At 37.6% G+C, this 18,552-nt stretch overlaps 1 protein-coding gene across 2 annotated transcripts in view; it reads right to left on the reverse strand.

Moving 5' to 3' along the window:
• The window catches only part of RAB2A (RAB2A, member RAS oncogene family), a 102,705-nt gene that overhangs the window by 44,648 nt on the left and 39,505 nt on the right, over window positions 1–18,552 (reverse strand). Inside the window, exons 2-3 of one of the 2 annotated variants that reach the window (XM_019032384.4) lie at window positions 18,335–18,406; window positions 5,189–5,256 (exon numbers count right to left, since the gene is read on the reverse strand). In XM_019032384.4, the coding sequence (XP_018887929.1) occupies window positions 5,189–5,256; window positions 18,335–18,406 (140 nt within the window). Of the gene's footprint in view, window positions 1–5,188; window positions 5,257–7,244; window positions 7,364–18,334; window positions 18,407–18,552 lie in introns of those variants that run through there. The other variant, XM_019032386.4, reaches the window with a different exon arrangement.

Raw genomic sequence — 18,552 nt, forward strand, 5'->3', positions numbered from 1 at the left:
GAGCCCAGGAGTTTCTGACCAGCCTTGGGAACATGGCAAAATCCCGTCTCTACAAAATTAAAAAAAAAATTAGCTGGGAGTGGTGGCGTGGGCCTGTAGTCCCAGGTACTGGGGAAGCTGAGGTGAGAGGATCACTTGAGCCTGGGAGGTGGAGGCTATGGTGAGCTGTGATCACATCACTGCATTCCAGCCTGGGCAACAGGGCAAGATCCTGCCTCAAAAAACAAGAAAAAAAAAAAAGATAAAATAGGATATGATCACCGATGTCAGATTCTTTTAGTGCTGCCACGTAAGAAAAACTGGAGACCACAGGTGGGAGGTAATCACTAAAGTACAATGAAATGTCTGAGACAGTTTCCTGTCCCTGTAGTTGTTCAAAAAAATGTCGATGAATTGCTGCCAAATGAGGAAGAACAGTTGGAGCTCTAAGCCCCTCAACTCCCAGCTTAAGGGATGGTGGGGGAGAGGGAGGAAGTGACAGTAATGGGAGCAGAGAGGAAAGGCAGAAGTGGGGAGGCAGGATTGTTTTCAGCCCTCAGGGTTCCAGGTCCTCTCCCTGGCTCACTGCATCTGGTCATCTATCCTTACTGATGCACTGAAACAAAATAATATTCAATTTTTAGAAATAATACATCAAGAGTATAAAGTAACATGTTTTTCAAAGGAGAAAAAAAATGCCTGTGATTTGCTGAGAAGAAACTTTTAGCATATTAGTTTTCACACAATCTGGTCAAAAGTTTCACTGACTTACTTGATATAAGACATGTAAAAATAGGAATATTTCTAGGGAAGCTGAGTGGATAAATGAACTTAACTAAAACATCCATATTACAATTTTTTTTGGAGGGGCTGGGAAATCAAATGTATTTGGATATGCTGGAAGGCAACTGAAAGAGGAATAGAAGGCAAGAGAAAAAGTAAGAGAAAAAGAACAAGAGCAGAACAAGGCAGTAATGGCTGGCCAGGGTCTAACAGTGAGAACACACCTCTGCCTTTTGTCTGCCAATGAACAGAAACCGGGGGCAACGTATGTTTCTTCTTTGACTTCCCCTGGCAGAAGAATAATATTTACAGTTTGGCTTTGGCTTTTAATAAATGAAAGAAAAGTAACTCAGTAAAGGGCCAAGTATCAGTGCTTAAAGGGAGGCACTGATAGACTCTTATCACTGTTTCCAGCTGTGAAACTGATTGATGGCCTTCATGCCTCCAAGGAGTATCTGCTAGCAGCTATTCTCACTATTGGCAAAAGAAAGCAAAGGTGGTGGATGTGAAAATTTTGCAAGGAAAACTCCTTAAATTTTTTGAAGATAAAAATGACAAACATCCTGTAGGCCAGGTGCAGTGGCTCACACCTGTAATCCCAGCACTTTGGGAGGCTGAGGCGTGGATCACCTGAGGTCGGGAGTTCAGGACCAGCCTGACCAACATGGAGAAACCCTGTCTCTACTAAAAACACAAAATTAGCCGGGCGTGGTGGTGCATTCCTGTAATCCCAGCTACACAGGAGGCTGAGGCAGGAGAATCGCTTGAACCCGGGAGGCGGAGGTTGCCGTGAGCTGAGATTGCACCATTGCACTACAGCCTGGGCAACAAGAGTGAAACACCGTCTCAAAAAAAAAAAAAAAAAAAAAAGACAAATATCCTAAGATACTAAGAAAACTCTTCATTTCTATAAGGCTGATAAAACAAATAATAACATTTGGTTAATTTTCCCTTGAAGGACTCTAGGATGGTTTTGTAAACATCTTGGGTCATGAATAGACATAACCCTTGCTACCAAAAATGCAACCGGCTATCCAAATGTACAGACACACTGTAAAACATTAATGCTATGGAAAATCCCGTTTCACTCAGATATAAACTAAGTGTGAGACCAATCTTAATATGTATTAGGTTACATTTATTAAAAAGTTTTGGAAGTTGGGTATGAAAGTAAGAAGAAAGTCAATGAAAATAAGAGAAAAGCCTGACCAGCCTGGGAAACATAACAAGACTCCATCTCTACAAAAAATTTTAAAAATTAGCTGCACGTGGTGGCATGCATGTGTAGTTCCAGCTACTCAAGAGGCTGAGGTGGGAGGATTGCTTGAGGCCAGGCATTTGAGGCTGCAGTGAGCTGTGATCATGCCACTACACTCAAGCCTGGGCAACAGAGTAAGACGCTGTCTCAAAACCAAAAAAAAAAAAAAAAACAAACCCCCCCCCCCCCCCCAAAAAAAAAAAACAAAAGAGGAAAACCTGTAAGACAGAGACTCAAGAAACAACCTCCAAAATAAATAAGTTAAATTATTTTAAACAGTCCTTTAAATCTGGAACAGGCCATTGGGTCTGGGAGCTCTCCATGTAGAAGCTGGAAGTGGTCGAATTCTTTCTGGGATGTTATGATGTCTTTAAAGGGACCACCATCTCTCTCAGAAATAGAGGAAAGAAAACGAGCCCTCTACCCTCCTAGAGGAACACAAACAAGGGTTTTTCTTCTCTTCCTTTCTCATACTGTCCAGCATAAGAAATTATTTTAGATTTCTTTTGCAAGTTTATTGTTGTGCAAAGAAATCAACTCAAGCAAAAACAAAAACAAAAAAACCAACAAAAAACCAGGCTTCTATCAAAATAATGTATGACGAGTTAATCTACAAAACAGACAACTAGGAAATGAATGGCTTACTCAAGTTTCAAACAACAAAGATTATTTAAAGGACTACTTTAAGAATAGAAGAACAAGTGAATAAACTAAAATAACCTACAGACAATGAAGTGGTTTATGCCTAAAATATCACATAATTATCATTACTTATTAACCTTTCCTTTTCAAAACTATGTACTTTAGTAGATATCTCCTGAACACATCCAGTGACCCTACAAGTTGCTTAGACAGAATGAGATTCTCTATTCATTCATTCAGTAAAATTTACCAAACACTGTATTATCAGTCACCAAGCTAAGAATCTAGGATACAAAGCTGCATAAGACATAGGTGGATCCTTCTCTCATAATGCTTATTCTGAGAAGGGTAGATAATGTGAACAAAAAGCTATGACAATGGGATCAGAACTACAGGAGACATATGCACAAAATATTACAGGAAGAATAAGTTATTCCGATGGGGGTCAAAAAAGCTTCACCAAAGAGCTGACATCTTAGTTGCCTTAAATGGAAAAGAAAAAAAAAGGCACTTCAAGCAATGCAAGTATTTATGCAAAAGTATAAGGAACGAAAAATATGTTTATTGAAGAATAACAGTAGTGTGGTTCACACTACACAATGTAAAGATGTGTGTTATACAAGGTTATAAGCTAAAAAGAGTAACTTAGTTTATGTAAATCAGTTCTGAACAAGAGACAGTAACTCAGCCGGGTGTGGTGGTGCACGCCTGTAGTCCTAGCTATTCAGGAGACTGAAGTGGGAGGACTGCTTGAGCCCAGGAGTTCGAGGCTGCAGAGAGCTATGATTGTGCCACTGCACTACAGCCTAGGTGACAGAGTGAGACCCTGTCTCCAAAACAACAAGAGACAAACTCTTTTAATACAGAAGTAGAAAATGTTTCTTTTTGGTTGGAGATATAAATTTTAAATCTCTAGGAAAAAAGGGACTTTTTGTATTTTATTTTCCTCTTTTCCGTGCAGTTTTGAGATGCTGCCTGAGAGAATGCAAATCAAAAGTTTTGAGATGCTTTAGGCTCATGTGGGAAATCCTTGAGAAACAGTAAAAGTATGACTCTTCACTGAGGAAGAAGAGGCAAAAAAACACAAGAACCCAGAGTCGAGTGGACAATTCAAGGACAAGGCAAGACAGAGATGTAGGGTTATCATTTAAGGGAAAACTGTGACACATAGGAGGTGTCAGGAAACCCAGGTCCCACAGCAGCCTTCAGCAACTTGCTTGGTCTAGGGAATCCAGTCTGTGAGACTGGATGTTCTCTAAGGTTCCTTCTTTCAATGGCTACTATACATGACAAGTGAGAAACTAAGACTGAGTGACTGGAGAAAAATAGGCCACGGGTATATGATGATTAAATCCCATCTTTTCTATCTCATTTACTGGTTTAGAGAATATGTTCTTTGACACAACAGGAGACCTTTCAGGTTTTCTCAACTGGGGTTCTGTGAAGAATTATCTCCTAATGCCCTAAAGCAGTGGTTCTCAAAGTGTGATCCCAGAATCCTGGGAATTCCTCAGACTTTAAGGGTCCATGTGGTCCTCCATTTCCCAACTGACTATTTGTGTGAGGCTGGATTTTCTTAATATACTTCAATTAAACAACATACGTAAGGCTCAGTGCAGAAGCAGATATGAGAATCCAGTGTCTTCTATTAAGCAGACAGATATCACTAGTCTCACTAGAAAAATGTAGTTGTTTGTTTTGGAAAAATACAGTGTCCATTACAATTATATTATCTACCCTAACAAGTAATTTATTAATTTAAAATGAATTAATGATTGAATATTTGTTAAGTTTCTCATTTTTAATTTCTAATATGGTAAATATTAATACCTTTAAGCCATACAAGCTAAAGCTCTTTGGGGGTCTTCATTAATTTTTAAATGTATAAAGCAGTTCTGAAACAAAATGGGTTTGAAAATTGCTACCTTAAGGCATCCAATGTATATAATACAGTAACTTCACTTTTATGCATCTAAGATGGAAGAACAGAGAAAACAGTCACTCAAATCATTTTCTGTATATTATGGTTCAGATGAGGAATCACCATTAAAAACAATATTGTATGACATGTAATAGGTATTCAATGAACAAGGGTATGACAGAATTAGGATACTGGATTAAGAGCAACGTGACTTCAAGTTGTTAGGACTAAAACATTTAAAATAATATAAGCCTCAAGAATAAGTTATTGTATAATATTGATATTCTTATTTTACTTCCTATGTGTACTTGAGACATGCTGATTGTTTTTCTTAAAAATACAGTTTCTAGAGCACTTCAATTTAGACCACATAACCTGAGCATTCACTCAGATATGCTCACTAACACCAACACCCAGGGCCCATCTATTGAAAACAGTGCATAAGAAAAACCAGTCTACTCCAGCACCACATTTCATCTCATGGCTGCAGGAAGTCAGTGTCTAACCAACCATAACAGGCATATAATAACATTAAAACAAATGTACGATGTACTTTCATAAAGTAACTTTACTGAGATCATACAGTGCACTTTTCCTATACTTACCGTATCCCATATCTGAAGTTTTATCTGTTTCCCATCAATAGTTATCATTCGAGCACCGAACTCTACACCTAAATAGAGTAGGAAATGATTTGTTACAAAATTAGTGGGAATATATCTCACTTTGAAGGATTAAAAACAGAATGTTTACTTCCAAGACATGCTATGCTAGGTAATATACAGATCAACTTTAACAAATGCAGTTCCTATACTTATAAAATATATAAGCTAAGGAAGAGGTGCTAATAAGACATAAGCTAAGGACATAATTAAAATACTAAGATACTGAAATGTGGCAGAGTCAATATTAGAAACCAACTGTGGTCTTCATGTTTTGCAGGCTCAGTAACATAAAAATTAAAAAAAGAGATCCAAGAGCCGTAATTATTAATCACAAATGTTAAATATTAAAATTTCTTTAAAATTACATTAATATGGTATAAAAATCACTAAAAGGGATAGATATATTTCAATATCATAGTATTGGTTCCAAGCATGAATAATCAGCAAGGAAAGAAATCTCCAAATCTGCCACTAGCTATAATCAATGTTTTAACATACTTCCCAGACAGTGCTCCATGAATACACATGCAGAAATAAGTATACAATCCTGCACAAATGGGAACATATAAATGCTGCTCTGCAATTTGCTTTTTATTTAATAATACATCACAGACATTATTGTGTATCACAAACATCCTGGCAAATCAATAAACATAAAACTATGGCATTATTTTTGATGTCTGCATAATATTCTTTTGTGTACAGATAATTTACTAATTTGGTACTTTATTGCTACAGATTTAGGTTGTTCTCCTATTTTCACTAAATAGTGAATGCTGAAATGAACTTTCCGCATACATTTTTCAACTTACTATAATTTTAGGCAAATTACAAGAAATAGGATTACAGGACAAACGGAACACAGACTTCACACTTACAAGTTTACTACTCTGGCTTTTAACTTGTATTTATCATCTTTGGAAAGTACTCATTCAATCATCAAAATAGGAGTAGAAAAATAGGGGATAATTTTAGAAGGGCAAACAGTTGTGAAGACAACTCTGAAAGTAGTATATCTCTTGTATCAAGTCATTACTGCCTAGAGCACGTTCAATCAGTATTTAGATCAGAGTCAGGGTGAAGGGAAGACACACATGGTCCCCAGAAACCAAATGTCATCTTGTCAGAAAAACAACTTCTAGTTTCCCAGAGAACAGCACACTGCCCAATATCAGAATTCCAGTTCAGCATCTCCCATAACTCCCCAACTGTGATTAGAAGGGTGAGAAACAAAGGTAATTTGTCCCATGACATAAAACCTGATGAGCTTTTACTCTACATTATAATACTTCTTCCATCCCACAGGCCTAATGAATACCAAGAAACTAAGATGATGTTTATGTTTCTCAGGCTCAGAAATACAGGAAAGCTAGAGAAAAGAGATCCAGGAGTCATGATGTATCAGACTGAAAAATGAAAAATTGAAAAATTATGCCACATAAAGCCATTACAGTGTTTACATATATATGCATCTACATATGCATATAGATTCATAATGTCTATATGAATATATATATTCATATCTGTTCTGTGCCACAGGGTGGGGACATACACAAAACCCATTAATGACATGAAAAATGAAATTAGTTGAGGGAAGAAACCAGCTGCTAAGTAAGATACAGATGTTCTTTGAAATACTCAGTACTGAAAAGGAGTATACTGAAGCACAAAATTCTACATGTCAGCGAGGTTTCAGACAGAGTAGAGGCTTTTTCATGAATTTATTGTTTCTACCTACAAATGAGAAAGAGAGAGAAAAATTTTATTTTTCCTTCCATTGTCAGGGATGGGTTGGCTTTTAAGCACAATCCAAAACTATCTATATTGCTCATAACGTCAAATTTAACAAAAAACAACTACAAACTAGAAACAGGCCCATTAATGCTGCTGATACCAAGGGTGAGCAGGTAAGGAAGGCAAGGCTAGCAACAGCAAGCAGACACTCCCTCTCTGGAATTGATATCTTGAGCAGAGGGCTAAATATACGGAAACTGACTTGTGACCATTCCATCCGAGCAGATGAGAAGCTAACACAACTGCTCCTGCTGCAAGATAGCTCTTAACAGTTTCTGCTTCCTGGCCTCCAAGATGCTTTGTTCCTGCCCAGTTCCAAGACCAAGTTTCCAACTTACTGTAGGTTCCATACATAACTACAGACATTCTAGAATATTCTCTTTGCTTACCTTAGCTAGAATTGGGTTTTAGTATGTTCGTCTCTTTATTCAAATTAAGCAGATCAGCTGGGCCCAGAGGCTCAGTGTGGCCGGTAATCCCACACTTTGAGAGGCTGAGACAGGAGGATTGCTTGAGCCTAGGAATTTGAAACTAGCCTGGACAATGCAGGGAGACCCAGTCTCCATGAAAACTTAAAAAATTAGCTAGGTATGATGGCAGGTGCCTGTGGTCCCAGCTACTTGGGAGGCTGAAGTGGGGAAGGATCACTTGAGCCTGGGAACACCAGGCTGCAGTGAGCCATGATCGTGCGACTGCTTTCCAGCCTGGGTGACAGAGTGAGACCTTGTCTCAAAAAACAAAAATAAAAACAATTAATAAAGTAAGCAGGCAGAAGTTATGAAGCTTAAAATCTTTAAACAAAGATTTTGCCTCTAAAAATACATCCAATTTTAAATAAACCTGTTAAGTAAACATCAAGAATGTTTCTAAACCAGGAATATGTCATAATACAATAGACATTTTAACTTCACTTATCAACCAGGTCAGGATGGATAATTTAAAAACAAACAAACAAACAAACAGAAACAAGAAGCAAAGAGACCAGTTAAAAGGCTATTGTATTATATTTAGTCATGAGATTAAAAAATGGTGGTGGGAAAAAAATACACATCTTAAAAGGAAAAACTGACAAGTGTTGATTACTGAAAAACTATGATTTCTGTTTTCCTATCAAAGCAAAAACAAACACACTTTAATTTCAGCTTCAGAAATATAACTCTTTCCCATTTACCTTCCCATAACTGGGTCCAATTACCCTTTAATTCTATGTGGCAAATGAAAATACTGAATCCTAGTCTCTTGGAAGCCTCAGAAACAAATATAGAAACCAAAAACTTGATTTCTTCTCTGGAATATTAACATTTTAAAATCATTTTCCTTAGATGTATACATGCTTGAGAATCCCATTTAGAAAGGTTTCCTTCTCTTTTTTTTATGTGATAAATTGTTATTCTCTATGCCTTTGACGCCCTCTTCCCAGATCCATTTTCAATTAACAGCCAATTTGGCTGCTAGATAAATTTCTGTGGAGTCAAAGTCAAGACCTCATTTACCTGACATTGTCGGGGAGTGATGCTTATCTTCTCAGATATGTTATTCACTTCCAACCTTCCACAATCAAATACTCTGAATAGGTACACTTTCTAATTGTCTCCAATCGTTACCATCCTTGCATCATTTACTGAGCATTCATAATCAGTATCTACTTGGTTGTGTGACCCTGTGCAAGTTATTAAGCCCCTTCTTTGTCTTAGTTTTCTTATCTGTAAAATGGCATTCATAATACCTATCTCATGAGATTTTTTTTAAGATTAAAAGGATGACTACATATAAAATAGAACAGTGCCTGGCACATAGTATTTAATATGTTAGGTATAATTATTATTATTCCATATTATGCACTAGAATGTCTAAACTACCATCGGCATGACTAATGATGAGACCCTGTGAGAAAGGGCCATCTGTCAGAGCCAGGTAATCACTGGTACAGATATGTGCAGAGGCAGAATGTGGCTCCTTACCTAGGTAAGGCTGGGGCATGCCCATTCAGGCCTCCTTGTAATGTCAAGGCTAGAACTTCCAGGCTGCTGAGGTACTAGGTGGGGTGCTAAGCAGAGAGCACAGCTAGGTGTAGAGCAAACAGCCTTCCTTACCAGCATGGTAACATATGGACTCCTATCCCCCATTCCTGTTCCTGAAACCTAGACACTGCAGAAGTTCAAAATGGAGACTTGAGGGAAGGTGGTCTGATTTTTCCTAATTCTAGAAATACAGGAAAACTAGATACAAAAAGTAATGTCCTCAATTTTCTATGTAAAACAAAACAGCAAACACCATACTTAATGGTAAAACACTAGAATAATTCAAATTATACTGAGAAAAATAATATTTTCAATTTGGAAATTATTCTAGAGACTTTGGTCAAAAATTAGAGTAATAAAATTAAGAGAAACAGATTTTGGCTTAGGAAAAAATTGTAACTTACAGATAGGACTAAAAAGTCTACCTAGAACATGCAAAATAATTTAACAATGATGAAAAAAATTTACTTACAATAGCAACAAAATCTATACAATCTCCAAACTTAAAAAAGCATAAGGCCTATATGAACAAAACCGTAAAATTTTACTGAACAGCATTTAAGAAAGTCTGAATAAATGAAAACATATATTATGTGTATAAACAGGTAATCAATGCTGTAAAAACATAAATTATCTCCAAATTAGCCCATGTATTGAATAAAATTATTTTCAAATTTAAAAGCCTCACTAAAAATCTTGCAACTTGGCAAAGTTCCATCTGGAAGAACAAATGCACAAGAATGATCAAGAAAACTTAGGAAAGAAAGAACACCAATTGGTATGAAGTACACTACAAACTTACAATAACTACCACAGTATGATATTGTCTCACGAAATAGAAAAAAAGATGTGAGAGGCCAAGGCAGGTGGATCACAAGGTCAGGAGATCGAGACCATCCTGTTCAACATGGTAAAACCCTGTCTCTACTAAAATTACAAAAATTAGTTGGGTCTGGTGGTACGTGCCTCTAATTCCAGCTACTCAGGAGGCTGAGGCGCAAGAATTACTTGAACCCAAGAGGTGGAGGTTGCAGTGAGAAGAGACTGCACCACTGCACTCCAGCCTGGCAACTGAATGAGACTCTATCTCAAAAAAAAAAAAAAAAAAAAGAAAGATGAACAAAACATATTTTGGCACCCTCAAACAGGCTTGCTTGCTTACATACAGGGGTCTAACATATTACAAAGGTAATAGGACAAGAATGAATGGCTTATTTAATTAATGGTGTGAGGCCACAAGCTATATAGGGATTAAAGAAAGAGATAGCAGCCATAAAAAAGAATGAAATCGTGTCTTTTGCAGCAGCAGGGATGGAGCTGAAGGCCATTATCCTCAGTGAACTAACTCAAAAAATCAAATACTGCATGTTCTTGCTTATAAAGTAGGAGCTAAACAATGGGTACAGACAGACGTAAAGATGGAAATAACAGACACTGGGAACTCCAAAAAAGTGGAGTTTGGGAAGGGGGTAAGGGATGAAAAGTTACCTATTGAGTACCATGTTCACTATTTGGGTTAATGGGTATGCTAGAAGCCCAATGTCCACCAGTACAATATACTCATGTAACAAACATGCACATGTACCCCCATATCTAAAATAAAATAAAATTTAAAAAAAGAAAATGATATACATGACCACATACCAAATAGAATGCAAATTTATAGTTACAGAAGAATATTTAGGACATTGTATGTAATTTTTGCATACAGCAAGGCTAGGAAGCCACAGTAGATTTGAGTTAAAAAACAAAAAAACAAAAAAACTAGTTATCCCTTAATAATTCAAAGCAGCAAACAAAAAAAAAGACAAAGATATATAACAAGTAAAATCAAAGAGAAGATAAATAGTTCTTAAACATACGAAAAATGCTCAGCCTCACTAAAAAAGAACGAAAAAGTAAAATAAAAATTTTTTTGACTCTAATTTACAAACATTAAAAACTGAATGAGCTGCAGTAGAAGCAAGGATGAGGAGGAATGGGCACTTTGATACATCAGTGGGGAAAGTGCAAATTAGAACAGCTTTGTGTGTGTGTTTAGGAATACATTTAAAAGCTTTAGAAGGCACTAACACACACCAAACATACACCACTCAGTGGTTGCTGGAGGGCAAAAGTTATATAGGGAATTTAACTTTCTCCAGATTTTTACAACATTTTCACAATGATCATATTCTGAGAGGAAAATACTTTCACATTTTAAAAATCAGCTACAGAGGGCCAGGCATGGTGGCTCACGCCTGTAATCCCAGCACTTTGGGAGGCCGAGGCGGGTGGATCACGAGGTCAGGAGATTGAGACCATCCTGGCTAACATAGTGAAACCCCGTCTCTACTGAAAGAAACACAAAAAATTATCCGGGTGTGGTGGCACGTGCCTGTAGTCTCAGCTACTCAGGAGGCTGAGGCAGGAGAATCGCTTGAACCTGGGATGTGGAGGTTGCAGTGAGCCAAGATGGCACCACTGTACTCCAACCTGGGTGACAGAGCGAGACTTGGTCTCAAAAAAAAAAAAAAAAAAAAAATCAGCTACAGAGACTTTTTGAGAGCTTAATGAGAAGTTCAAGAGGTCTTTTAAACTATTATTCTAACTTCTTGGCAATGTTGTTCTAGGCAACTCAAGTTACTAGAAAACTGAATCCCAAATAAATGAGGTATATTTTAAAACTGATTTCCTGTGGTGAGCCTGATGGAAGAAATGATGCTTCAATTCTATTACTTTGTCCTAAAAGTATACTTCCATTTCCACCAATCATTTCCTTCTTTCTTTTTTTTTTTTTTTTTTTGAGGCAGGTCTTGCTCTGTTGCCCAGGCTGGAGTGCAGTGGTGCTATCATGGCTCACTGCAGCCTTAAACTCTTGAGCTCAAGCAATCCTCCCGCCTCAGTCGACCAAGTAGCTGGGGCTACAGGTGTGTGCCACCATGCCTGACTAGTTTTTAAACTTTTTGTAGAGATGGGATCTTGCTTTGTTGCCCTGGCTGGTCTCAAACATGTGGCATCAAGCGATCCTCTTGCCTCTGCCTCCCAAAGTGTTGGGATTATAGGCATGAGCCCAGCAATCATTTCTTATAGGCTGACTGGTTTAAGGAAGTGGGAGAGATAGGTAAGAAGGTGAAATCAACATATAAATGGCCTAGCCGCTAGACTAACATTTGTCAAACTGTCCATTTGTAGGTAGTGAAATAAATGTAGTGGGAATTAGTGGGCTGTGCCTTATTTGTAAACAACATAACTGAATAGTATAACATATAGGAATGCAAGCATTAAGCCCTGCAATGGCAAGTACAGCTTTATGAAGTTTTCCTCCACTAAGTAGGTAGTATATTTAGCAAATATTTTTAAAGTCCCTAGTATGTACCAGGTGCAGATACAGCAATAAACAAAACAGAGAACCATCTGCTGTCATGGACCTTACTTTTTATTGGTGGGGGAAAATCTATTTACTTATATTTACTTGTTTAAAACGTTAAGGAGAACAGTAAATCTAGGTGGAAGGATGGGTATGAATGTGGTATGGGTATGAATATGGGTATGTACATATACACTCATCTTAAGACTTGAGAAGGAAAAATCAGAAACTATTTGGGACATGTTCAGTTTAAGATGTCTATCAGACATCTAAGAGAAGGAGATGTTGAGTAAGTAGCTAGATCTGTACATGGGGGAGGAGGGATAACTGGAATGGGTTCATAAAATAGGTGGAAACTGTAGACAGAAAATATGAACAATTCTTTCTGTGGAATTTTGCTAATATGAGAGAAAAGGATTAAAAGCTGGAAAAGAAAATAGAGACATGAAAAATAACCATCAAAAAGGGAAAAAGTAATGATGCCTGAAAGCAAAAAGAACTACTAAAGCAGTGTCCTTCAGTAGGCCTTGGCTAAGAACTTAAGTTTACCCACAGCACCAAGGGAAAGGCTTAGTTTATAGGGCACAGTGCAGGTAGGTGGGTCAATGCAGTGGTGGAAACCTGTGAAAATCCTCTTCTACTTGCCTCTATTTTCTGAGTGAAACCAAAACCAAGGTTATCAGCTGAGAGTAAAGATAGCAAAGATATCTGCTTAAAGAGCAAGAAAGTATGATATCGTTCTACAGGAAACTAAAGGGTGAATATAATGTAAATAAAAGTACAATTGTCAGGTAGTACTAAGGATTTACTTGATGTGAGTGTCCAAGAAATTAAAATGAGACTAGTTAGCCTGGCTCTGTGCTTTTCTCCAGACATGTCTAGCTGTAAATGTCAGGAATAGATGGCTGGATTTAACCTATGGTTTAGCCACAAGACTATGATACAGCATGAGAGGGACAAGAAAACTGTGGGGGTGCATGCACGAATGATTATAAGGGCACAGCAATTAAAGTTGAATCTGGGTAAGGAGGAAAGTAGCAACACAAGAGAGATGAGAGTGAAAAGATACTAGAATCAATGGCATAATTCTGGTGAGGTAAAAAAAATTGTTAATAATTAGGGACTAAAGAAAGTGAGCAGGAAGGATGGGATACAAAGTCAAATAGTCAAATGCATGAAACTAAATTCTGAAATGGTTCCAGATATTGGTAATGATGAGTTCTGAGAGAAACTATGGGAGGGAGTAGCTGAAGCAGGGTGGAACCAAGATCACACGGCGGGGAGAAGTAAAGCCACTGAGAGGCCAGGATGTGTGCACAAGGCAAAGCACATAAAGTGTATTTCCAGCTGGGTAATCAATATTTAAAAGCCATTACTCCAGTGCTTTTTAACCTTCAGTGCCCATATGAATCACTTGGCGATCCTGTTAAAATGCAAATTATGATTCAGTAGGTTCTTTAACAAGCTCCCACGTGATACTGATGCTGCTGCTGGTACAGCACAACAGCACATGAACCATCTTTTGAGGAGCAAGGCTCTAGTCTGTACCTTCTGAATTGTGTCCATGAAGCTATTTATAAACTGTTTCTATGTCTCAAAGATAGTCAAAGATTAAAGAATATTTGTATAGAGACTTTTTAAAACTTTTATGGTCTTTTATTTTCTCTTTTCTATCATTTAATACCTTCTTAGTCATAAACCAACCTTAAATTTTCACCCGCATTTAGTCATCCAGCAAAAGCAAGTATGCAGCAGAGTCAAGATACTTACTACTTATTTTACCAAAAATTCTAATGTTCTTTTTAAAAATATGTGATAATAATCTGCTAATTTTTTTTTTATGTCTGAAAGATAAATTGCTGTGATGGGTGTCAAAAATGTTAAGTAGGCCTTGGGCCAATGAAGGCAAAAACATGCATTAACAATACTGCTTCTACTGGCCTGTATTTAGCTTGACTGAATGAATGGTGGTACTGAATACCCTTTCAATGTATATATGCAACTCTACATAAGTGGTAGTGGCAAGAAGCACCCCTTTACTCTTCCTCTTCCAGAGGAAGAGCAACTGGGTTGGCTTTTACTTTAAAAAATGGTTTTCAGTAAAAACAATGTAATTATCGACAATGAACATTAAGCACCTATCAGTATGCTCAGAACAGTTTTATGATCCTAAATATTCTGTTTGCTTCAGATAATTTTTTTAAGTATCATTACCTCAAATATCCTGAAACATCTTAAATATTAAGACTCTGCATAGTGAATGTATAGAGCACATTTACATTCACTTTATAGGATCTAAAATAAAATTTCAATTTAAAAAAATAGTTCATGATAGCTACCATCTTCGTTCTGTAATAACAGACTGTTGCTAAAGCCATGGCTGGACTATGACCCCAACAAAAAACAATCCATTTTATGAATGTGTACTGGGTGTAGTTTCCCTTAACACACAGCAGGTAAAAGATGGGACTTCCTACATTCATCTTCCATAAAATTTGCTTTGCCTTTTTAGGAGGACTGATCCTGATTATGAACAATGGATTTCTAATGCATGAGCTACTAAGAATCCCTATTGGTGCGGAGCATTATATTGAAACTGTGTGCCTATACAGTACTTGTTCCTTTCCTGTTAACAATATTTCTCCACAGGCGTGGGTATACAAATCTTACCTCCTTTAAATGGGAGCTATGGTTTGGGATATGGACAGTTGTTCAGAAAAGAACTGTAATAAGCAGAGATGTCAAGCAATGGCATCCTCTGAGAAGAGAAAGACTGAGGGTATGAAAAAGTACTAAGTATTCAGGGAGTAGCAAGCAGCAAAGACTTGACGGCACATAGTGTCTATACGTGTTAGGGAAAAGAAAGAGAGAAAGCAAGAGAGGCAGACTGAGAAGAATCATGAGCTCAGGAGTCAATGGTTTATAAACAGAGTAGAGAACTGATCATTACAGGGGACAAAAGATAAGGACATGATGACTAGCTAGAATAGCTAGGTGTGAGGGAATTCTGGTAGTGGCTATGTATGACTGCTCACCCAGATTGCTCCTACGACTACCAATTTGGAAACCATGTTGTACAAAAGTGATTCTGGGCCCATGAAAAGAGTGGACAGAACAAGAGATAAGTGAGCCTCAACCAAATTGAGCCAATGAACTCTCGTCCCTAGGAAACTTCAAATTGAGTTAAAGAGAATCTCTGCTCTCCTGAATGGTATATGAACTTTGGAGTTATTGACAACGGCCATTTCCCAACATGGAGACAGGGAAATCAAAAACAATGGTCAACAGGGAGAGAGAAAAATGAAACAGGCATGAGAAGAGAATGGGAGACAATGAGGGAAGGATGGGAGAATGAGAAACAGGATTTCCCGTGTTCCCTCCTTAAGAGCTCTGAGCTCTGGTTCCAGGCTGACCCAGCTAGCTCCCTGCCCTCACGTTGAGACACACCTGAATATTAAAATAATAAACTGTCCTTTTGTTTAAACCCATCTAGGTAAATTTTTGTCATTTACAACCAACTGTAAAAGTTAGAAAGAAAAAAAACGGTATGCCAGTCAGTGCAACCAGAAAAACAGAAACTACACTTAAGTACATAGGGCATAGGGAATTTAATGTAGGGACTTGGTTACAGTAAAGAGCAAGCCCCCAAAAACCCAAAGAAGAGATGGGGTATAAACCCAGAGATTACAAACAGCAGGAAGCTGCTACCACCCCTAGGCTGGAAAGATGAGACGGAAAAAGATTATCAGAGCTCAGGAACCAGACCACTTGGGCCTGCCAGGCAGGGGCTGGAGCCAGAGGAATGGAGAACACACAGTCAACCCAAGGAGAAGAAGATCCTTGGTTTTTCTTTTCTTTCAGACTCCTATTTCCCAGTGCCTGCCATTAGCAAACATAGTGTGAAGCCAGCTGGCAGTTTATATGAGTTACAGTTTTCCAAACAATTCTTGGGTCTACTCCTTTATCTCTCCCCGCAAGTATAGCCTATGGCAGAGGTGTCTGATCTTTTGGCTTCTCTGGGCAACACTGGAAGAATAACTGTCTTGGGCCACACATAAAATACACTAACACTGACAGGTGATGAGCTAAAAAAAAAACAAAAAACAAAAAACAAAAAAAATCTCATAGTGTTTCAAGAGAATATATGAATTTGTGTGGGGCCTCATTCAAAACTGTCCTGGGCTGCATGCAGGTTGTGGGTTGGACACGCTGGGCCTAAGTCAACTTCTGACAGCAGGCTCAGGTCCATCCTCTCCACTCGGTGTGCCATACTAACTTAGAAATTTATACATAAGATTCTAAGAAAAGGAAGAACACTGTTGTTTAGTATCCTATACTAAATACAACTGTTTCGCCAGTTGTCTTAGAACTGAGTCATGCCTAAAGTTGGCTAGTTTCAAACCTATTAAGCAAAGAGCAAATCCTATAGAGAGGGCAGCGAAGAGAGCTCATTAAACAGGCCAGTGCAGTGGCTCACACCTGTAATCCCAGCACTTTGGGAGGCCAAGGCCGGCAGATCGCCTGAGCCCAGGAGTGCGAAACCAGCTTGGGCAACAAGGCAAAACACCGTCTCTACCAAAAACACAAAAAATTAGCCAGGCATGGTAGTGCACGCCTGTAGTCCTAGCTACCTGGGAGGCTGAGATGGGAAGATCATGAGCCAGGGATTTGGGGGCTGCAGTGAGTTGTGATTGCACCACTGCACCTCACTCTAGTCTACAAAACGAGACTCTTTCTCAAAAAACAAAACAAAATGTTAAAACAAAGTTATCAGGACCAGCATGAGTTACCTGTTTTACCCATCATTATTGTATACACTTAAAACTATCAAAAGTAAAACAGAATACGGATAGTCTTAATGACATTAGTTGCTAACAAAAGATTTCAATATATCCACAAAGTATTATACCTGTAGCTTGGTTGAAAACTATTAATTAATAATGTGACTCATGAGCTCTATCTCTGATTTGGTATTTTAAAAACACACAGAACATAAGGATCAACATGCTATAAATAGTAAATTAATAATGTCAGCAGAAAATGAGCAGTCAGTGGCTAAAAAGATTCATTAAGCAATTCGTTGTAAAGAATGACTAGATTTCCAATTATCTTGTCTTCATATTTGACTAATTTCTAGTTGTTAATGGGCTACAGCCACAGAAGAATAATCCAGCTAGATTCTTCAGCTTTCAGAATATAATTTTTAAACAAATAAAAACCCGAAACAGTAAGATTACCTAAAGTTTTTAGCTTTTCACTCATCTTAATTTTTTCCTTTGCATATTAATACAATGGAAAATCACTATTTTAAATAATAACAGCTAATATTTGTTGACTATTTCTTACCAGTTAACTATTTCATTTACTCTTTACAACTGAGGAAAATACAAAATGCCCAGTGGTATTTTTTCTCAGTTAATAATTATGAGAAAGTCTAGAGCACTTTCCACATTGCCAGGCACTTGAATGGTTTACATTTACTAACTCACTGCTCACAGTAACTTCATGTGATTGGTACTACTACTCTCATTGAACAGAAAGAGAAACTGAGACATGAAACGGGGAAGTGGCTTGCACAGCAAGTTAGTAGCAGAGACTTGATTTAACTTCCAGCAAGCTGAGTCAAAGTTTCTGCTCTTACCATGCTTGGATACTGTCTCTTAATTGTTTCATCGCTAATTACAATTGAAATCTTAAAAACTACTGTCTTTCAGCAGTAGTTTCTTTAACCACTTCTACAAAGTTAGGTAAGATTTATTTTTACTACACATATTTTTAAAAAAGTGACAGAGATTAAACAGCGTAACAACAAATCCAGTTTCACTGATTTTAGCATCATCACTAGTAGAATGGACCTTCTAACATTTTCCATTTAAACTATCCAAAACTTTTAATGCTTCTCATCCCTTTTATAAAACTTACCAATAGTAAGGTCATGCACTGGCTGAAACCTCTTGTCTGTAAATTGTAGCAATAAGCATGATTTACCAACACCTGAAAGTTAAAAAAAAATAAATAAGAGACAAAATTCACAGAAATTAAGATGTTTTACAAAAAGGACATGGAAAAGAGGCAGCCAGGGTTTCTGGTGCACTGTGAATAATCTACCATGATTTCCTCAGTACTCTAATTTCCTGCAA

The sequence above is a fragment of the Gorilla gorilla genome, chromosome 7, assembly GCF_029281585.2.
Source record: "Gorilla gorilla gorilla isolate KB3781 chromosome 7, NHGRI_mGorGor1-v2.1_pri, whole genome shotgun sequence".
NCBI lineage: Eukaryota > Metazoa > Chordata > Mammalia > Primates > Hominidae > Gorilla > Gorilla gorilla.